The sequence below is a fragment of the Balaenoptera borealis genome, assembly GCF_965194805.1.
Source record: "Balaenoptera borealis genome assembly, chromosome: 5".
Taxonomy (NCBI): Eukaryota; Metazoa; Chordata; class Mammalia; order Artiodactyla; family Balaenopteridae; genus Balaenoptera; species Balaenoptera borealis.
In genome coordinates this window covers 135,622,917-135,646,370 of record NC_138862.1, presented here as the reverse complement: position 1 = coordinate 135,646,370, position 23,454 = coordinate 135,622,917, and the positions used below count along the sequence as shown (strand labels likewise).

Sequence of the window (23,454 nt, the reverse complement as noted above, 5' to 3'; positions counted from 1 at the left end):
AGGCAAAACTGTCACAGAGGGTAATTCTAGCTTAATCTCACAGGAGAACTCAGGAGTGTAAGTTATGCCACAGGGTTGTCTTGACCCAAGGCAAGGGGTTCGACCTTCATATATTGTGGGATAAACAACTCCAATAGCTGAAGAGAAGTCCTCCACAGAGCAGTGTACAGAAATGGTAAAAAGAAATCCAAGATACATACACCACTTTGTTCATAGCAGCACTGTTTACAGTAGCCAAGACATGGAAGCAACCTAAATGTCCATTGATAGAAAAATGGATAAAGAAGATGTGGTACACCTATACAATACTACTCAGCCATAAAAAAGAATGAAATAATGCCATTTGCAACAACATGGATGGACCTAGAGATTATCATGCTAAGTGACATAAGCCAGACAAAGACACATACCAAATGATATCATTTATATGTGGAATCTAAAATATGACACAAATGAACTTATCTGTGCAACAGAAACAGAATCACAGATATAGAGAACAGACTTGTGGTTGCCAAGAGGGAAGGGATGGATTGGGAGTTTGGGATTAGCAGATGTAAAGTGTTATATATAGAATGGATAAACAACAAGGTCCTACTGTATAGCACAGGGAACTATATTCAATATCCTGTGATAAGCCATAATGGAAAAGATTATGGGGATTTTCCTGGTGGTCCAGTGGGTGGGACTCCATGCTCCTAATGCAGGGGTTCGGGTTCAATCCTTGGTTGGGGAGCTGGATCCCACATCCATGCTACAACTAAAAGTCTGCATGTCACAACTAGAGATCTCGCATGCCACAACTGGGACCTGGAGAAGCCAAAATAATAAATAAATAAATAAATAAATAAATAGATAGATTTTTTTAAAAAGGGAAAATATACTTAAAAAAAGAAAAGAATATGAAAAAGAACATATATATGTATAAATGAATCACTTTGCTGTACAGCAGTAATTAACACAGCATTGTAAGTCAACTATATTTCAATAAAATAAATTAAAAAAAAAAAGAAATCCAAAAGGACCTGGGTAGAGCATTGACATTGTCTAATATAGGAGCTTATCCTCTTTTATCCTCAAAACAACCCTGTGAGAGTATGAGGGCTGGTATAAAAATGTCAGTGCTGCAGAGAAGAAAATCAAGTCTCAAAGAGGTGAGTTATAAGTAGGTCACAGGGCTCCTAGGTGGTGGAGTGGCTATGAGATGTGTTGTGGAATACAGGCTGTATTCAGCTTTCTGACCAGTTGGGGCTGGCACACTCCTAGAGACAAGGTTTATTCCCACTGGAAAGAGGACAGCCCCTTTCTCAGCATGCTGAGAAGCATTTACACAAGTGCTTTTCTCCTTAATGAGATTCAAGGGATTGTCCAAGTGAATTTCAAGATGGAGGCAGGACAGAAACCTCAGAACATGATGAGTGGAGGGAAGGAGGGGCACAAGGGATGTTGTCACTTCTTTGAGCACAGTGTCATTTAGGGTGTCTGAGGACCACTGCCTATAGGCTGCCTGGCATTGCTCTCCCTTTTTGTGCACCGTTCAGCTCCATTGGTTCTAAGCATTTTGAGTGAAGACCCGCAGACCCCACCCCTTTTGTCCTCTCTTGCAGCTTGCAGAGAAGCAGTCCTGGCTGACATTGTCTTCCTAGTAGACAGCTCAACCAGCATAGGACCCCAGAACTTCCAGAAAGTGAAGAACTTCCTTCACCCTGTCATCTTGGGGCTGGACATCAGCAGTGACCAGATCCGAGTGGGACTCGCACAGTATAATGACAACATCTACCCAGCCTTTCGGCTGAACCACCACCCTCTGAAGAGTGTGGTCCTGGAGCATACCCGGAACGTGCCCTACCATACAGGAGGCACAAACACAGGGAGTGCCCTGGAGTTTGTCAGGACCAACTACTTGACTGAGGCAGCTGGCAGCCAGGCTAAGGATGGGGTTCCCCAGGTAGTTATCCTGGTGACAGATGGGGAGTCAAATGATGAAGTCCAGGAGGCAGCTGACAGGTTGAAAGAAGATGGGGTTGTGGTGTACGTGGTAGGGGTCAACGTCCAGAATGTCCAGGAGTTGAAAACAATAGCCAGTGAGCCATTGGAGAAGTTTCTCTTCAATGCTGAAAACTTCAACATCCTGCAGGATTTCTCAGGAAGCATTCTCCAGACTCTGTGCTTGGCCATGGAGGGCAAGATCAAAGGTAAGAAGTCCTGTCAAAACCCAACATTCCAACAAGGACGCCTAATTCCAATGGGAGTGAAGAAACACTGAGTGTAGTGGGAGGTCATCACCGGAGAACCTGGGGAGACTTCCTGGATGAGCTGGGGCTTGAAGGATGAATGGAGTTGTCATAGGTGGAAAAGAACATCCTACCATGCTCTTCAGAGGAAACAGCCTGGGTTTTGGAGTCCAAAAGACCTATTTTCTTAAATCCTGCCTTTGCCACTTCCTAGTTGTGTGAGCATGGGCCAGCAGCTTCACTTGTACACTTCAGTTTCCTCATCTGTGCAACAAAGATAATAATACTTGCTTAGTAGGATGGTTTATGAGGATTAAAATAGATACAAATGTATAAATGTCTTTAGCACAAAGTAACTGCTCAGTATATGTTAACTTCCCTTGCTTCCTCCATTGGTTGAAGAAGAATAATTTTTTTTGAAGATTAAGTTATTAAAGTTTAATTATCATACGTGTATACATGACTGAAATTATCTCATATCCCGAGAGTTGCATGTAATATATAGCCCTATCCAATAAGCATATTTTAAAACATTTAAATGTAAATTAGATGCAATAAGCATTTTTGGCCATGGCCAGTAAGTAAGAATTGAGAACAACAATTGTACTGATACAAATTAAAACAACAATGAAACACCATTTTTGCTTTTCCAGAAAAGCAAAAACTAAAATGCTTTATAGTATCCTACACCCTGTTGATGGAATTTGAAGGTGAGACCACCTAGAAAGGGTGATTCCAGGGTTTATCTAGTGGTGAGATTTGGACCTATTGCTTATAGTTTATTATGGTTTCTTGTATTAAAACAAAACTATAAAATGTTATATATGTAGTGAAAAATACACTGTAATGTTTTAAAAAATAGCCTTACTTCAATGCAAGTTACAGATATGAGTAACATAATTGATAATTAAACTTGTTTCTTTTGTGAATTCAAAACATCCTTTATCCTATAGTTAAATTCAATAATTTTATAAACAATGTATTTAATAAAGAAGAAGAATAATTGAAAGATACTTTAGTCTAGAAAAGCAGACAACACAGGCAGCAAGGTATGGGAGGGAGAGAGCCTTGTGATAGAGTTTTACACAGAGGAGATGAAAGTACAGTATGTGCAGCGTTACATATATAGCACCTCTCCCTCTTATATTCCCCACAGAAAACCATCCTTGTATTCAATTTTCAAGAGATCTTGATTTGATGTACTCCCCCCCACAACCCTTCTCTAATTCCAGATTCTGCCCAGCATTATGCAGATGTGGTCTTTCTCACTGACACCTCACAGAACACATCATGGACCAGTTTCCAGTGGATGCAGACTTTCATCTCCAGAGTGGTTGGCATGCTGGATGTTTGCAGAGACAAGTACCAGATTGGGCTGGCTTGATACGGTGGTCAAGGTCACACTGAATTTTTGTTCAACACTTACAAACCCAGGATGAGATGATGACTCACATCCATGAACACTTTGTACTTCGGGGAGGCTCCAGGAGGACAGGCAAAGCTCTACGATACCTTTATCAGACTTTCTTCCAGGAGGCAGCGGGAAGCCGGTTTCTCCAGGGCATTCCCCAGTATGCAGTGGTCATTACCTCAGACAAATCTGAGGATGAGGTCCATGAGGCTGCAGAGACATTGAGGGAGAAAGGCATGAAAGTCATGTCTGTGGGTGTTCAAGACTCTGACAAGAGAGAACTACAGGGATGGGCACCCCATCCCTTGTATATGAGATGCAAGGACAAGACAGGGTCAGACAGGTGATGCAGGATGTGAGTGGGGTGATCCAAGGAACTGGGCAGCTTGAGATGAAGAACGAAGCCAAGATGGAGCCTATAGAAGGTAAGGTTTGGTCCCTAGGTGTTTGAGCCACTGTGTGGGAGGAGGTTCTCAGCATAACAAGAAAGTCTGGGGAAAGAACAGAGAAGGGGGCATTCTAGGTTCCTCAGTTCTAGGACAGTAGCACCACTGGATGGGGAAGAGGAGGAGGCATGGGTTTGCCTCAGGCACATACCTTGTATTAGTTAACTATGGTCACAAGGATGCTGCATAACAAGCCATCCAAAAAGTTGGTGGCTGAAAAGAATCATTTATTTTCACAGATCTGCTGGGGGTCAGCTGATATTCATTGGGCTCAACTTCATTGGGCTTTGCTGATCTTGCCTGGGCTTATTCACAGATTTGGGATTTGGCTGAGGGTTGGCTCATCTACTTTTGCTTCTGCTCCTTAGATGTCACCTTCCTACTGGGATCATTAGGCTAGTCTGGGCATATCCTTTCCATGGTAATTACAGAGGTGTAAGAGAGAAAATCCAGTTGCAAAAGCATTTTTCAAACCTCTGCTTTATCATCTGCCAACATTCCATTGGCAAAAGCAAGTCATATGGCTATGTCGTCATTAGTGCAGTAAGAAAGTATGTTCCTCTCATGGAAGTGAGGTGTAGGGAGTGAATATTTCTGAATAATAATCTAAGTTACTATATGCCTTTTCCAGAAGAAGGAGCATTCAGTCTTCTCCTCAGAGATCAAATAAAGTCCTTCCTTAGGGTTCGCATTTAAGATGCTCAAGGGAGAGGCTAATGGCATTTTGGGTGATAGAATTCATAATGTAGGATTGTCCTGTACATTGTTGAGGGCTTAACATCCCTGGTCCCTTCCAGTAGCATCCCTGAATCTTATCACAATTCAAAACACCACCATATATTTCCTAATGTCCCATGGGGTTGTGTTCCACTGTTCGTTGAGAACAACTGAGCCTTATTTCCTGCTAAGTCCCTTTATACATTCTAACCATGAGCCAAGCTGAACTATTCACCATTTGCTGTGTATCTGTCATACTTTTCCACCTCTGTCTCTGCTCTTGGACAAACTATACCATCAGCCTAAAATGCCCACAGTCAAAACTTTATCCTTCAGCTCTTAAGTTACCTTCTTGCTGGAGCATCCCCACAAGTAGAAGTGATCAATCCCTCCTTTCTCTGAACTATCATAGCTCTGCCCAGACCTCTCAACATCTAGAGCTTGAGAGTCCTTGGGATTTTAGAGGCAACATGTGAGACAAGAAGAGGAAAATCCAGGCAGAGATAATAAGGAAAAAAGAAGTACCTATGAACCCTACATTAAGTAGAAATAGAGCAAAAGGAGGGTGTAGTGGAGAACCTGACCCAGGAAGAACTTTTTTGGCCCCTCAATAATGGGTATGATTTTAATATATAGGGAGAAAGGAGGAGGACACTCTTGGTAAGGGGAATAGCATGAGTGAGGGTGTGGAAGTGGGAATGGGCTGGACGAAGGGTAAGAAAGTGAAAAAAGGGAGCCAATTGGGAATGGGGTGGAGGTTAAAAGAGTGAGGGATGAGATTGGATCAGGGAAGATGGACCCTGATTACCGGGTCCCAAAGGCACTGGGAAGTGACTATAGGCTTTTAAGCAGGAAAAATGACACCACCAAAGTGGCCTTTAAGAAAGCCTTCAGTGGGCAGGATGGATTCCATAAGACTCATCCACAGCTTGCTTAAGGCTGAGCTGTCATCTGTCCACACAGGGAGGATGACTGGGTAAATCCTGATGGTGGCTCTGATGATGAGGAAACAGGATGAATCTTGGAGACACCTGGACAGGAGAAAGATAGCACTTGGCACCAGCAGGTGAAAGAAGGGAGAAGTCAAAGGTGCTTGAAGTTTCTAGAGAAGGCATTTCAGACTTAGAAAAATCAGGGGTAACATCCTCTTTTTAAATCTAGGATTGATTTTTGATTCTTTATAAAAAAAGGACCAAATGGAAAATTTCAGGACATCAGGAGACCAAAGATAAGTCAAAGCGTTATTCTGTCACCCCTATAGTCTCTTCTCTAAACTTTGTTTCACAGTATCCAGTTGTCTACACATTGGATTCAGTCCTCTGCTTATGTGGTTTTGGCTCTCTGCTAAGGAGATTTGTATTTTCATATGTCAAAGTAGATTTGGACCTTTTTGTTATGCAGACACTGTGGATTTCCCTACTTCAGGCCCTGCCTTAAATTGGGTAGGAGGGGTCTGGAGTGATCTCAGAAGGGAGTTTATGCAGTCAGAACTCCATTAACCTCTGTGTGAGACAGGTTAAAGGAATGGTTCTTTCATAGCAAAATGAAGCAGCCATTTGGTGCAATTTTTGGACAAAGATTTTTCGTAGGAACTTGCAATATTTCCTGTTGCCTCTGTTAAAAATGACATGAAATTTATCAGAGAAAGGTGCACAATAGTCACCATTTGTTATTTCCATCTTTTACCAAAAGAGGAACAATTATTAAATCAAAAAGGTTTCAGGCCTAGAAAAGAGAATTTGACCCAGGGTTTCCTGAAACCAGAAAAATGAAGAAAAAACTAGTCAAGGAAGATTCAGATGCTCCTAATGGACTTAGATGAATTGAAAAATGATCTTAAGGCCCTTTCTTGTGTATATTCATATATTTACATATTTGACAAGTGATGTGAGCACACTTTCACTTGAAAAATTTTGAACCCTATGATGTTCTTTGACCATCATGCCAAATGATGGTCATAAAGGCTTCCACTAAATTTTAATGAGCATGAATATAAGTTAGTACAATATATATTATTACAATTTGTAATACTAAATATATTATTATAGTATATAAAAATATAGCATAATACAACTTTTGTATACAAAAGGACTGTTGTCTTTATTCCTCTGTTCTCATGCTAAAGCCCTTCTTTCTGTTTTTGTTTTTTTTATAGCGTGTCCAACTGCTATCCCAGCTGACTTGGTGTTCCTCATTGAGGAATTTAGCAGGGCTCAGCAATCGAATTTCCAACATGTTGTCAATTTCTTAAAGACCACCATCAGCTCTCTAAGTATTCATCCAGATGTTGTACGAATTGGCTTGGTCTTTTACAGTGAGGAACCACGACTTGAGTTTTCTCTGGATACATTTCAGAATCCAGCCAAGATCTTGGAGCTTCTGGACAAATTAACCTACAGAAGAAGAGGAGGAAGGACCAAGACTTCCTGCTGCTTCCTGGTGCTGCTTTGGATTTCCTAAGGAATGAGGTTTTCATTCAGGAGAAGGACAGTCTGTTCCAGCAAGGTGTGCAGCAGGTAGGCGTGGTCATCATGGAAGGCTTCTCCCAGGACAATGTGTCCAGACCGGCTTCCCTCCTCTGCAGAATTGGGGTGACTGTCTACGCAGTGGGTACCCAACTTGCCTTGGACAGCATGAACCTGGAAAAGATAGCATCATATCCTCCTTGGAAGCATGTCATACCCCTGGAATCTTTTTTGCAACTCAGTGTTGTGGGAAGCAAGATTAAGAACCAGCTCTGTCCTGAGATTTCGGGCAAAAGGGCTTCTGTGTCTGGGATGAGCTCTGCCCTACAAGAAGGTAGGAGCACCTTTTCCAAAAATTTGATTTTTTTTTTTTTTAATCTTTGCTTTTGCTCCACTCACCCAACTCCTCTACCCCCCATCCAAGAAAAGATTATGGAGTCAATTCGTTACAAAACAGAAACAAAACTTATAAAATCTTTATTTTATCTTGATGCCAAACAGTACAGAACATGAAGTGAAAAGTGGACATTTCTGCCTCTTCCTGTCTTACCCCTCATTCCTTTTAACAAGAATTGGATGAAAATACATGTATATTTACAGTAGAAGCCGTAGGGATCTGAGTATGGATTGATCAAATGTTAAGTCACTTAAAAGCAGGAGATCATTGCTAAAAAGACACAATTTTTAAATTCTTGAATTTAAAAATTTCAGCTTAAAACATAATAAATGAACATTAATTTGCCAATCTTTTGTGTAGGGCCAAGGCTTCTTTGAATATAAGCCCTGCTGATTGGAGTTCTACGTATTTTCTTCATTAATCATCTGATAGTGTATTTTCTATAATTTCCAGTTTCAGTTTCTTTCATGTGGGAGGAGAACTTAACCACTTTGGAAATAATCTGAGTACAGAAATCCTTATTGATTTTTATGATCTCAAAAACGCAATCTTTTGTGGGTGCTATCTAGTACACCAATAATTTCTTTGAAAACAACTTGCCTTTATTGGGTCTTTCCTAAGCAGTTAACGTGGTTTTCATATATGTGATAAACCCCTTTAATTACCACTCATATCCTATTGATTTTCACAGTGTTTGATTTGCTGTGTAATTATAATAACAAATCAGCCGTAAATAGGCTGGGGACACACCCACATCACTCTCGGTGGGCCTAATCTTCCACTGAGTGAAGCAGAAGTGTGGAGTGTTCAACTGGGGGGCCTCGTCATTGTATTGTGGGAGCAACACTTCTCCAGAAGTATTCTTCCAGAGGGAAGGGAGAACGTCAGTTATCTGGTGAGCCACTTAAGGAGAGGCTGGTTAGGTGAGCTCCTCCTGTATGTGCAGTTTAAAAGAAACACCAAAAGAAACACAGCAGTCAAGTATATGCGTCTGAATTTTTTTCTTTTTTCTTTATTTTTTAATTAAAGTATAGTTGATTTACAACGTTGTGTTAATTTCAGGTGTACAGCAAAGTGATTCATACATATATATATATACACGTATATATATATATATATATATACGTGTATATATATATTCTTTTTCAGATTCTTTTCCCTTATAGGTTATTACAAGGTATTGAATACGGTTCCCTGCACTCAAACTGCCTGAATTTTAAATCCCAAATTTGCCACTTCTAGGTTGTTATAAATATCTTTGTGTCTGTCTGTCTGTTTGTCTCTCTACTCTTGTCCATGTTAGTGTTTCTCAGATTCAAATCACAATTATAGAACGAAGGTGGCAATGTGAAATGTAGATAATTAACTTAAGAATTCAAGGCTGTGATTATATATTCAGGGGAAAATCACTGAGCTTTTTTTTTTTTTTTTTGAGACAATCACTAAATGATCTTGTATTTTCTTGATTATTTGTGCTGAGGTTTAGAGATTTCAAATATCTAAATAAATTCCTGTCTTTCTCCTTGGCCTGTATTTTTTTAGTCCCTTTCTCTATTTGGGGAATGAGGATCAAAACCGTTAAATATGAATTTCACTGGTTTGGGCACCCCCTGCCTATATTCTATAGAAAAGAGAGAGATGCCTTCTTTTCCCTCCTTCTGATTCACAAACAGTATAAAGAGTTGAGAGTTGATTTATTTCCCAGATTACGTAACAGCTAAAAAGAAACTTGGAATCAAGAAAATCAGCCCAGGGACCTAATGAAACTTAAAAGCTTTTGCACAGCAAAGGAAACCATAAACAAGACCAAAAGACAACCCTCAGAATGGGAGAAAATATTTGCAAATGAAGCAACTGACAAAGGATTAATCTCCAAGATTTACAAGCAGCTCATGCAGCTCAATAACAAAAAAACGAACAACCCAATCCAAAAATGGGCAGAAGACCTAAATAGACATTTCTCCAAAGAAGATATACAGATGGCCTACAGACACATGAAAGAATGCTCAACATCATTAATCATTAGAGAAATGCAAATCAAAACTACAATGAGATATCATCTCACACCGGTCAGAATGGCCATCATCAAAAAATCTAGAAACAATAAATGCTGGAGAGGGTGTGGAGGAAAGGGAACACTCTTGCACTGTTGGTGGGAATGTAAATTGATACAGCCACTATGGAGAACAGTATGGAGGTTCCTTAAAAAACTACAAATAGAACTACCATACGACCCAGCAATCCCACTACTGGGCATATACCCTGAGAAAACCATAGGTCAAAAAGAGTCATGTACCAAAATATTCATTGCAGCTCTATTTACAATAGCCAGGACATGGAAGCAACCTAAATGTCCATCGACAGATGAATGGATAAAGAAGATGTGGCACATATATACAATGGAATATTACTCAGCCATAAAAAGAAATGAAATGGAGGTATTTGTAATGAGGTGGATGGAGTTAGAGTCTGTCATACAGAGTGAAGTAAGTCAGAAAGAGAAAAACAAATACAGTATGCTAACACATATATACGGAATCTAAGGAAAAAAAAAAAAAAAAGGCCATGAAGAACCTAGTGGCAAGACGGGAATAAAGACACAGACCTACCAGAGAATGGACTTGAGGATATGGGGAGGGGGTGGGGTGAGATGTGACAGGGTAAGAGAGTGTCATGGACATATATACACTACCAAATGTAAAATAGATAGCTAGTGGGAAGCAACCGCATAGCACAGGGAGATCAGCTCGGTGCTTTGTGACCACCTAGAGGGGTGGGATGGGGAGGGTGGGAGGGAGGGAGATGCAAGAGGGAGGAGAAATGGGAACATATTGTATATGTATAACTGATTCACTTTGTTATAAAGCAGAAGCTAACACACCATTGTAAGGAAATTATACTTCAATAAAGATGTTTAAAAAAAAAAAAAAGAAAAGAAAATCAGCCCAAAGTCCAGGGTGTTTGGGGGTGAGGGTAGCTTAGAATTTGGGACAATTTCACCAGAATTCTTCCCTGGGTGATCATAATGATCATAATATCTGCCACTTATTGGTTATCTGCTATGCATCAGACCCTCTGCTAAGCGGTTTGTGTATGTAATACATGTGCATTCATAGTAGCATCTGACTGTCAAAAATATTCTTTCCTCCAAAATTTCTGTCTGCCAAGCTTGGCAAGAATGTGTACTGCCAGGCTGAACTCAAGGCCCTTGGCTCCTGTGGACAGTGCAAAAGTCCTGAGCTGCAGCGGAGCCTCTTTGGGCCACTGCTGCATGGGGCTGGCTACAGAGATGCCCCTCCCTGCACGGTGGTCCTTTTTTCAGACCCAGGCCAGTCATCCACCTGTTACCAGTGGGTTCTGGTTCCAGCAAGGTTCTGGTTTCTGCCTTCTCTTTCCATAATTTCTCTTCCATTCTCCAAGCACTCAGCAAACACTTCCAAGCCACAACCCTTCCTATGCCTACCCCTCCAGGGTGGGGTTGTCAGATAAAATACATGATGCCCAGTTAAATTTGAATTTGATTCAGATAAACAACAAATACTTTTTTAGTATAAGGATGTCTCGCTTATTTCTTAGACCAAGGTCCTCCCAAATGATGTCCTGAGTAAGGGAGCCCAGCTCCCATGAGTCAGACCACTTCCCTTTTGGCCAGGAACCATGAAAAGGCTTTTGATTCTTCCCAGGGTCAAGGGAATTCAGAGATTAACAACACAAGGCTGAAAGGATTGAGGAGAAAATTATGTCTCATTCTTTTTGAGGAATCTGCTACATGACAAAAATAAAACACTGGGTGATTTTTTTAAAATTATTTGGCCGTACCACACGGCACATGGGATCTTAGTTCCCTGACCAGGGATTGAACCCGTGTCTCCTGCACTGGAAGCTCAGAGTCTTAACCACTGGACCTCCAGGGAAGTCCCTACACTGGGTGATCTTAACTGTGAATTTTTAATAGTCATCTCTGCTGGGTTTCCATGATCTTATTTAACCCTTACAATAAGCTTACTGAGTAGGTGTTAAGATTCTTGTTTGACAGACTGGTAAATTGAGATGCAGTGAGGCAAGCATGCTAGTAAGTGGTGGAGACAGGATCTCAATGCAGAGCCATTTTGCCTTTTGGGGTCTAGGCCTTAACACAAAGTGATTCATTTAAGTAAGGCTCATTTAAAACAGAAAGTTTTACAAACTCACAGGTATAGAGAACAGACTTGTGGTTGCCAAGGGGGGGAGGGGGAAGGGGAGGGAAGGATTGGGAGTTTGGGATTAGCAAATGACAACCAGTATATATAGAATGGGTAAACAACAAGGTCCTACTCTATAGCACAGGGAACTATATTTGATATCCTGTGACAAATCATAATGGAAAAGAATCTGAAAAAGAATATATATATATATATATGTATAACTGAATCACTTTGCTGTACAGCAGAAATTAACACAACATTGTAAATCAACTATACTTCAATAAAAAAACCAGGAAGTTTTATATTAATTTTAATTAATTAGATTAAACTTCATAAAGTGTACTCTCGTCTGTGTATTTAAAAAGTATAACTTGCATGGGAAGCAGGAATATTGGATGCTGAGACAATCCACAGCTTCAAATATGCTCTGATATTTTACTTTCAGCTTGTTCTCAACTTCCACATTTGAGAAGCAATGTTTACCTCATGTCTTAAATGGTGTTCATCAGAAACAGACTCTGAGACGAGGATATAGAAGCAAATCATTTATCTGGGAGCTGAGCACAGGGGACACTGTTGGGGTGTGGGGAGGGGAGAGGAATAGGAGGCAGCCTTTACAGGCTGAGCTAGTGAGCATGCTATCGCTGGAGGCACCTGGGGCTCGGCTCTGCAGGGGACTCAGGGAGACTGTGTTGAGCTCTCCTCAGAGTTGTCCCACCCAAAGGTCGAGGGCGCTAGGGTATTACCCCTGTCAATCACGGGCTGCTGGCTGCTCTGACTCACTCCCTGGCCTGCCTAGTGTGTGGGCTGACCGTGCTCCTGGCCCAAGAACACCCATAGGCAGAGTCTCAGGTGCTGTCAGAAGAAAGGGAGCAATGAGGGCTGAGGGGGTGTGGGAATCGGGATCCACAGCCTTGCTACGCACCATCTCACACGCTGTTCTGGGGGCTTGCTGCTTCTTCTTCCTACCTAGGCTGTGTGTATATCGAGAAGGTAGGCATTTACTTCCTTATTGATGGATCTGACAGCATCCACCAAGACGATTTTCTCGAAATGAAGGTGTTCATGAATGAGGTGATAAAGATGTTCCATATCGGGCTCGACAGAGTACAGTTTGGAGTCTTTCAGTACTCAGACGAAATCAGTAGTCAGTTTACCCTCAGCCAGCATGCCACCGTGGCGGGACTGAAGGTGGCCATTGATGGCATCCAGCAGAATGGAGGTGGCACCATGACAGGTCAGGCCTTGGGTAGCATGATGCAGGTCTTTGCAGACACTGCTCGCAGCAACGTGCCTTGGTATCTCATCATCATCACTGATGGCAAATCTATGGACCCGGTGGCCGAGATTGTGGAAGCGTTGAGGGGAGATGGAGTCACCATTTATGCTATTAGAGTCAGAGATGCTAATACTATTGAGCTTCAGGAGATAGCTGAAGACAGGATGTTTTTCGTGAATGATTTTGATTCCTTGAAGGCCATCCAACAAGAAGTGGTACACGGCATTTGCTCCTCGGAGAGTAAGAACTTTTTTTTCAATCTCTCTCTCTCTCCCCAAGTATATTTGTCTAATCTATTTGAACAGGCTTCATCCTGGAAGTGTGGATTCACTGGTCCAAAAGTGAGTATTGGACACAGAGTGACCATGACCTAGAATGAACAAAGCCGGTCAAATTTTATATCTTTATCATACAGCTGTGTCTTATTTTGAGACTGGTTTGTGCTGGGTCACAGAAATTTATTTCCTTGACTTCCTCTTCACCCCCTTAAAAAATATTTTCATGTTGTGTAGATGTCACCCCAGACTCTCCCTGGGGATTTGTAATTAATTGGTTTCAGACTCTGAGTAAATGTTCTGTTCTGCTTCTTTTTTCCCCCAGCCTGTAAAAATAGGAAAGCTGACATTATCTCCCTGATGGATGCTTCAGAATACATCTCCCCGAAAGACTTTGAAAAGATAAAGTGATTCATGAAGCGAATGGTCAACCAATCTAATATCAGTGCTGATGAAATTCAGATTGGCCTTCTGCAGTTCAGCTCAAACCCCCAGGAAGAATTCAGGCTCAACCGATACTCCTCAAATGTGGACATTCACAGAACCATCTCGGACGTTAAGCAAATCAACGACGGCACCTACACTGGGAAAGCCCTGAACTTCACTCTGCCTTTTTTTGGTAGTTCAAGAGGAGGGAGGCCCAGTGTCCATCAGTATTTGATTGTGATCACCGATGGGGTCGCCCGGGACAATGTAGCCATACCAGCCAAGGCCCTTAGGGACAGAAACATAATTGTTTTTGCCATTGGGGTAGGAGAAGCCAAATACTCTCAGCTTTTGGAGATCACTAATGACCAGAGCAAAGTGTACTATGAAGAAAAATTTGAGTCCCTGCTAAACCTGGAGAAGAAAATTCTTTACCAGGTCTGCATTCCACAAGGTGAGTGACAGAGGGCTTATTATTTGAGCTACAAGCCCATGGTAGGTGTCAGGGACACGGTTGGCTCTCTTAATAAAATAAAACTAATCCTTCTAGCCTTGCCCTGGGGAATCTTTTTCTTAAAATTTGTTTTATTGAAGTATAGTTGATTTATAACATTGTGTTAATTTTTGCTGTACAGCAAAGTGTTTCAGTTATATACATATATATATGTATGTATATATTCCTTCTCAAATTCTTTTCCATTACGGTTTATCACAGGATATTGAATATAGTTCCCTGTACTACACAGTAGGACTTTGTTGTTTATCCATTCTATATATACTAGTTTTCATCTACTAGTCCCAAACTCCCAGCCCATCCCTCTCCCAACCCTCTCCCCCTTGGCAACCACAAGTCTGTTCTCTATGTCTGTGAGTCTGTTTCTCTTTTGTAGATAAGTTCATTTATGTCATATTTTAGATTCCACATATAAGTGATATTGTATGGTGTTTGTCTTTCTCTTTCTGACTTACTTCACTTAGTATGATAATCGCTAGGTCCATCCATGTTGCTTGCAAATGGCATTATTTCATTCATTTTCATGGCTGTGTAGTATTCCATTGTAAATGGTGTTTTTTGTGCAGGGCCTGTTTTGAGGGCTTCCATAGGTTAGAACATTGCATCTTCACATAACCCTATTAATAAATAGATACTATTTTACAAATGAGGAAACCACGGCACAGCAAAATAAGGTTATTTGGCCCAAGTAAATAGCAGAGATGGGATGTGAACTTGAGGCAGTCTGGTTCTAGAGTCTGCGTACTAAATACTGTTCTATATTGCCTTTTGGTACAGTATAGTAGAGCACAACAGGGTCTCTCAACTTTAGCATGCATTTGAATCACCTGGAGATCTTGTGAAAATGCAGTTTCTGGTTCAGTAGGTTGGGGTGGGATTCTGCATTTCTAACAAGATCTCAGGTGATTCTGATCTTGCTGGTCTTCAAGTCACTTTGAGTAGGAGGGTTGTATGGTATAGTATAGTATAGTATAGTATAGTATAGTATAGTATAGTATAGTATGGCATAATGAAGTAGAGCATAGGATAGAAAAGGATAATATAGTATAGTATGGTATAGTATAGTACAGAATAGCATACAATGCCATAGAATGGTATAGTAATGCACAGTAAAGTATAGTATGGTACAATAAAGTATAGTATATAGTATAGAATCATATGGAAGAATATATAATGAAACCCATAAAGCCCAATATTCCTACATCAACCCCATGTGAAGCAGATGCTATTATTATGATACTCAATTTCCAGGTGAGAAAAACAAGAGAGAGGTTAAGAAGCACAGATGGGAAATAATGGAGGTAGGGTATGAACTTCCCAGCAGTTTGGTGTCAAAAGCCAGAGCCAGTTTTTTTAGAGTATGAAATTAATATTTTTGATTCTACTACCTAAAGAATATCACTACTTTGCAGTGCCTTTGGTGAATTCAGAAATCAATTGAAAAGCGTGCATGTGTTGAATTATTTTTTTAAAATAAACATGGATTATTGAATGTCCTTAAGCAGTTCAATTCTTTAGGAATCAAAGTCCTATTTTTTTGTTTGTTCCATTTTTTTTATATGCACCTGGTGATTATCCTGGGGAAGACAAGAGATACAGGATTCGAGCTTCTCTTCTCAGGTCATTTTGAACCATGTAGTAAATTAGGATTTATATTTATCTTCAACTCTGTCTTAGCTGGTACTTTAATAATGGCTAAAACCTAATTAATTCTAGAATTCTAGAATCATAAAACTGAATCAAACAGACCTTAGAGGTTATCTGGCGAGGTTCAACCCTCTCCATTAACAGGGAAAGAAAATGCTCCTTGAATTACCGGATAAAGCCAACTGAAAATGTTCCTGGGGAAAAAGTAAATTAGAAATGTTGGAATAATATACCATACTCAGAAATTCCTTTTTTCTGAATTTAGATCTGATATAGAAATGAGATTTACATCTGTGAAAACTCCTTATGGTGAATTTCAATTGGAGACTTAAAAGTCAAAACAAAACCAAAATGTTTTATATGGAAGGAAGGGAGGAAAGCATTTTCTGTCTTTTCAGTTCCAGAAACATATCTGGCCAGCTAGCACGGAGTGTGATATTTAGGGGATTGAAAACTCCATGGGTCAGCCCTGGATCTCAGGTCCTTGAGAAACTTTAAGCCACCGTTTATGACTCTTTTCCCTGTGGAGGTTCCAGTATTTATTAATTTTCCTCAAAAATCCCCTCCCCCCCAAACCTGCAGCTTTGTTTTTTATTGATTCTGGGCCAAATACTCCAGTGTGTGCTGATCTAAGGAGAAAATATCTACATGTCCTGGCTTGCCCTGACAATCCCAAGTTATGCTGGTTGTCCAGAAGTAGTTAATAATAGCGGCGCTTTTGTGGTTGTAAATTACATTTAAAGTTTTTCACCCAAATTCTAATCCAGGTGCATTTGTAACCATCAACTTTTACCTCCTCAGTGGAATTTTATGGATGGTCTTATTACGAGTGGCTGGGTATAGCCTGAAAGATCAATGGGCCTTCCAATTCTAGCTACTCTCTTCTAGGAGGGCTTAAATATTTTCAGGTAGAAGAAACAAAAAATTGAGAGTGATTATCAGTCTTGATCTTTTCTAATATGCTGCTCTGAAATAAGATATATGCATGGGTGATGAGGAAAATTCCAGGAGAGAAGGAAATAGTATAGCTTGTGTTGAAAGAGACTCAAGGCTTATTCATATTTTTGTCTTCATCCTTTTGGCAAACATTTAATGAGCTTGTGTGTTAGACACTGGGAAAGTAAGATGACATAGTCTCTACTATGAGGGAATGTTTGTTCAGAGAGAGATAAGTTCAAGTAAAGTAACAATGGATATGCAGGGGCATTTAATAACTCAACTTGAGAACCTGGGGACATGAGTCACAGAGACTTTAGGGAGGGGGTCACTTGAATTGCAACTTGAAGGACATGTATGAGTTAACCAGGTCGGGGTGGAGGGGATGGGAAAGGACACTTCAGCTAGAAGGAATAGGACCTGAAGAGGCATAGAGGTATGAAACAGTATATATGTATCAGTTAGCTTTTGCTGTGTAACAAGCCATCCCCCAAATTAAATAACAAAGACCTGTTGATGAAAATAATCAATCAACAATCAAGAATAGAAAAGAGTTTTATTTGTGTCAAACCGAGGACTAGCCTGGAAGCCCACTTCCCTGATGACTCTGAGAAACTGCTTTAGAGAACTAGGGTTTTCAGCACAGTTTTATATCTTGTCAGAACAAAGAATATTAAACAAGTCAGGGTTACATTTCTTCAAGGTTTCAAAAAAAGAACAGTCCAGCAAGTAAACAGCAAGTCAGCATGGCCTTGGCACCTGGGAAGGGAGCCTTATCATCAAAGGAGGACCAGCATTGGCATCTCAGGAAAAGAGGCATTTAAACTTTATTTTTAATATGGACGTTCTTTACTTTTGTGTCCTTTTCTCTAATAATTAAAACAGATGTACAATGTATGTTTGATAGGCCAAAAACTGGCTATTTTTTTTTATTACTATAATAAAGATTTATTTATTTATTTATTTATTTATTTATTTTTGTTTTTTTTTTAACATCTTTATTGAAGTATAATTGCCTTACAATGGTGTGTTAGCTTCTGCCTTATAACAAAGTGAATCAGTTATACATATAAAATATGTTCCCATTTCTCTTCCCTCTTGCATCTCCCTCCCTCCCACCCTCCCCATCCCACCCCTCTAGGTGGTCACAAAGCACTGAGCTGATCTCCCTGTGCTATGCAGCTGCTTCCCACTAGTTATCTATTTTACATTTGGTAGTGTATATATGTCCATGACACTCTCTTACCCTGTCACATCTCACCCCACCCCCTCCCCATATCCTCAAGTCCATTCTCTAGTAGGTCTGTGTCTTTATTCCTGTCTTGCCACTAGGTTCTTCACGGCTTTTTTTTTTTTTCCTTAGATTCCGTATATATGTGTTAGCATACTGTATTTGTTTTTCTCTTTCTGACTTACTTCACTCTGTATGACAGACTCTAACTCCATCCACCTCATTACAAATACCTCCATTTCATTTCTTTTTCTGGCTGAGTAATATTCCATTGTATATATGTGCCACATCTTCTTTATCCATTCATCTGTCGATGGACATTTAGGTTGATTCCATGTCCTGGCTATTTTAAATAGAGCTGCAATGAACATTTTGGTACATGACTCTTTTTGAACTATGGTTTTCTCAGGGTATATGCCCAGTAGTGGGATTGCTGGGTCGTATGGTAGTTCTATTTGTAGTTTTTTAAGGAACCTCCATACTGTTCTCCATAGTGGCTGTATCAATTTACATTCCCACCAACTGTGCAAGAGTGTTCCCTTTTCTCCACACCCTCTCCAGCATTCATTCTTTCTAGATTTTTTGATGATGGCCATTCTGATCGGTGTGAGATGATATCTCATTGTAGTTTTGATTTGCATTTCTCTAATGATTAATGATGTTCAGCATTCTTTCATGTGTCTGTTGGCAATCTGTATATCTTCTTTGGAGAAATGTCTATTTAGGTCTTCTGCCCAATTTTGGATTGGGTTGTTCGTTTTTTTGTTATTGAGCTGCATGAGCTGCTTGCAAATCTTGGAGATTAATCCTTTGTCAGTTGCTTCATTTGCAAATATTTTCTCCCATTCTGATTGTTGTCTTTTGGTCTTGTTTATGGTTTCCTTTGCTGTGCAAAAGCTTTTAAGTTTCATTAGGTCCCATTTGTTTATTTGTGTTCTTATTTCCATTTCTCTGGGAGCTGGGTCAAAAAGAATCTTGCTGTGATTTATGTCATTGAGTGTTCTGCCTATGTTTTCCTCTAAGAGTTTGATAGTCTCTGGCCTTACATTTAGGTCTTTAATCCATTTTGAGTTTATTTTTGTGCATGGTGTCAGGGAGTGTTCTAATTTCATACCTTTACATGTATCTGTCCAATTTTCCCAGCACCACTTATTGAAGAGGCTGTCTTTTCTCCACTGTATATTCTTGCCTCCTTTATCAAAGATAAGGTGACCATATGTGTGTGGGTTTATCTCTGGGCTTTCTATCCTGTCCCATTGATCTATATTTCTGTTTTTGTGCCAGTACCAAACTGTCTTAATTACTGAAGCTTTGTAATATAGTCTGAAGTCAGGGAACCTGATTCCTCCAGCTCCATTTTTCGTTCTCAAGATTGCTTTGGCTATTCGGGGTCTTCTGTGTTTCCATACAAATTGTGAAATTTTTTGTTCTAGTTCTGTGAAAAATGCCAGTGGTAGTTTGATAGGGATTGCATTGAATCTGTAGATTGCTTTGGGTAGTAGAGTCATTTTCACAATGTTGATTCTTCCAATCCAAGAACATGGTATATCTCTCCATCTATTTGTATCATCTTTAATTTCTTTCATCAGTGTCTTATAATTTTCTGCATACAGGTCTTTTGTCTCCTTAAGTAGGTTTATTCCTAGATATTTTATTCTTTTTGTTGCAGTGGTAAACGAGAGTGTTTTCTTAATTTCACTTTCAGATTTTTCGTCATTAGTGTATAGAAATGCAAGAGATTTCTGTGCATTAATTTTGTATCCTGCTACTTTACCAAATTCATTGATTAGCTCTAGGAGTTTTCTGGTAGCATCTTTAGGATTCTCTATGTATAATATCATGTCATCTGCAAATACTGACAGCTTTACTTCTTCTTTTCCGATTTGGATTCCTTTTATTTCTTTGCCTTCTCTGATTGCTGTGGCTAACACTTCCAAAACTATGTTGAATAATAGTGGTGAGAGTGGGCAACCTTGTCTTGTTCCTGATCTTAGTGGAAATGGTTTCAGTTTTTCACCATTGAGGGCAATGTTGGCTGTGGGTTTGTCATATATGGCCTTTATTATGTTGAGCAAAGTTCCCTCTATGCCTACTTTCTGCAGGGTTTTTATCATAAATGGGTGTTGAATTTTGTTGAAAGCTTTCTCTGCATCTATTGAGATGATCATATGGTTTTTCTCCTTCAATTTGTTAATATGGTGTATCACATTGATTGATTTGCGTATGTTGAAGAATCTTTGCATTCCTGGGATAAACCCCACTTGATCATGGTGTATGATCCTTTTAATGTGCTGTTGGATTCTGTTTGCTAGTATTTTGTTGAGGATTTTTGCATCTATGTTCATCAGTGATATTGGCCTGTAATTTTCTTTCTTTGTGACATCTTTGTCTGGTTTTGGTATCAGGGTGATGGTAGCCTCGTAGAATGAGTTTGGGAGTGTTCCTTCCTCTGCAATATTTTGGAAGAGTTTGAGAAGGATAGGTGTTAGCTCTTCTCTAAATGTTTGATAGAATTCACCTGTGAACCCATCTGGTCCTGTGCTTTTGTTTGTTGGAAAGTTTTTAATCACAGTTTCAATTTCAGTGCTTGTGATTGGTCTGTTCATATTTTCTATTTCTTCCTGGTTCAGTCTCGGCAGTTTGTGCATTTCTAAGAATCTGTCCATTTCTTCCAGGTTGTCCATTTTATTGGCATAGAGTTGCTTGTAGTAATCTCTCATGATCTTTTGTATTTCTGCAGTGTCAGTGGTTACTTCTCCTTTTTCATTTCTAATTCTATTGATTTGAGTCTTCTCCCTTTTTCTCTTGATGAGTCTGGCAAATGGTTTATCACTTTTGTTTATCTTCTCAAAGAACCAGCTTTTAGTTTCATTGATCTTTGCTATTGTTTCCTTCATTTCTTTTTCATTTATTTCTGACCTGATCTTTATAATTTCTTTCCTTCTGCTAGCTTTGGGGTTTCTTTGTTCTTCTTTCTCTAATTGCTTTAGCTGCAACGTTAGGTTGTTTATTCGAGATGTTTCCTGTTTCTTGAGGTAGGCTTGTATTGCTATAAAGTTCCCTCTTAGCACTGCTTTTGCTGAGTCCCATAGGTTTTGGGTCGTCGTATCTCCATTGTCATTTGTTTCTAGGTATTTTTTGATTTCCCCTTTGATTTCTTCAGTGATCACTTCATTATTAAGTAGTGTATTGTGTAGCCTCCATGTGTTTGCATTTTTTACAGATCTTTTCCTGTAATTGATATCTAGTCTTATAGCGTTGTGGTCGGAAAAGATACTTGATACGATTTCAATTTTCTTAAATTTACCAAGGCTTGATTTGTGACCAAAGATGTGATCTATCCTGGAGAATGTTCCATGAGCACTTGAGAAAAATGTGTATTCTGTTGTTTTTGGGTGGAATGTCCTATAAATATCAATTAAGTCCATCTTGTTTAATGTATCACTTAAAGCTTGTGTTTCCTTATTTATTTTCATTTTGGATGATCTGTCCATTGGTGAAAGTGGGGTGTTAAAGTCCCCTACTATGATTGTGTTGCTGTCGACTTCCCCTTTTATGGCTGTTAGTATTTGCCTTATGTATTGAGGTGCTCCTATGTTGGGTGCATAAATATTTACAATTGTTATACCTTCCTCTTGGATCGATCCCTTGATCATTATATAGTGTCCTTCTTTGTCTCTTGTAATAGTCTTTATTTTAAAGTCTATTTTGTCTAATATGAGAATTGCTACTCCAGCTTTCTTTTGATTTCCATTTGCATGGAATATCTTTTTCCATCCCCTCACTTTCAGTCTGTATGTGTCTCCAGGTCTGAAGTGGGTCTCTTGTAGACAGCATATATATGGGTCTTGTTTTTGTATCCATTCAGCCAGCCTGTGTCTTTTGGTGGGAGCATTTAATCCATTTACATTCAACGTAATTATCGATATGTATGTTCCTATTCCCATTTTCTTAAATGTTTTGGGTTTGTTATTGTAGGTGTTTTCCTTCTCTTGTGTTTCTTGCCTAGAGAAGTTCCTTTAGCATTTGTTGTAAAGCTGGTTTGGTGGTGCTGAACTCTCTCAGCTTTTGCTTGTCTGTAAAGGTTTTAATTTCTCCATCACATCTGAATGAGATCCTTGCTGGGTAGAGTAATCTTGGTTGTAGGTTTTTCTCCGTCATCACTTTAAGTATATCCTGCCACTCCCTTCTGGCTTGCAGAGTTTCTGCTGAAAGATCAGCTGTTAACCTTATGGGGATTCCCTTGTGTGTTATTTGTTTTTTTTCCCTTGCTGCCTTTAATATGTTTTCCTTATATTTAATTTTTGACAGTTTGATTAATATGTGTCTTGGCGTGTTTCTCCTTGGGTTTATCCTGTATGGGACTCTCTGTGCTTCCAGGACTTGATTAACTATTTCCTTTCCCATATTAGGGAAGTTTTCAACTATAATCTCTTCAAATATTTTCTCAGTCCCTTTCTTTTTCTCTTCTTCTTCTGGGACCCCTATAATTCCCATGTTGGTGCGTTTAATGTTGTCCCAGAGGTCTCTGAGACTCTCCTCAGTTCTTTTCATTCTTTTTTCTTTATCCTGCTCTGCAGTAGTTATTTCCACCATTTTATCTTCCAGGTCACTTATCCTTTCTTCTGCCTCAGTTATTCTGCTATTGATCCCATCTAGAGTATTTTTAATTTCAGTTATTGTGTTTTTCATCGTTGCTTGGTTCCTCTTTAGTTCTTCTACGTCCTTGTTAAATGTTTCTTGCATTTTGTCTATTCTATTTCCAAGATTTTGGATCATCCTTACTATCATTATTCTGAATTCTTTTTCAGGTAGACTACCTATTTCCTCTTCATTTGTTAAGTCTGGTGTGTTTTGACCCTGCTCCTTCATCTGCTGTGTGTTTTTCTGTCGTCTCATTTTGCTTATCTTACTGTGTTTGGGGTCTCCTTTTCACAGGCTGCAGGTTCGTAGTTCCCGTTGTTTTTGGTATCTGTCCCCAGTGGCTAAGGTTGGTTCAGTGGGTTGTGTAGGCTTCCTGGTGGAGTGAACTAGTGTCTGTGTTCTGGTGGATGAGGCTGGATCTTGTCTTTCTGGTGGGCACGTCCACGTCTGGTGGTGTATTTTGGGGTGTCTGTGGCCTTATTATGATTTTAGGCAGCCTCTCTGCTAATGGATGGGGCTGTGTTCCTGTCTTGCTAGTTTTTTGGCATAGGGTGTCCAGCACTGTAGCTTGCTGGTCGTTGAGTGAAGCTGGGTCTTGTTGTTGAGATGGAGATCTCTGAGTGATTTTTGCCATTTGGTATTACGTGGAGC

General features: G+C 39.8%; 1 protein-coding gene across 1 annotated transcript in view; it reads left to right on the top strand.

Moving 5' to 3' along the window:
* The window catches only part of LOC309629542 (collagen alpha-4(VI) chain-like), a 72,527-nt gene that overhangs the window by 9,477 nt on the left and 39,596 nt on the right, over window positions 1–23,454 (top strand). Inside the window, 10 exon segments of the mRNA XM_082393621.1 lie at window positions 1,605–2,192; window positions 3,464–3,612; window positions 3,616–3,654; window positions 3,660–3,924; window positions 3,927–4,067; window positions 6,961–7,241; window positions 7,244–7,604; window positions 12,825–13,370; window positions 13,731–13,813; window positions 13,817–14,285. Of these exon segments, the coding sequence (XP_082249747.1) occupies window positions 1,605–2,192; window positions 3,464–3,612; window positions 3,616–3,654; window positions 3,660–3,924; window positions 3,927–4,067; window positions 6,961–7,241; window positions 7,244–7,604; window positions 12,825–13,370; window positions 13,731–13,813; window positions 13,817–14,285 (2,922 nt within the window).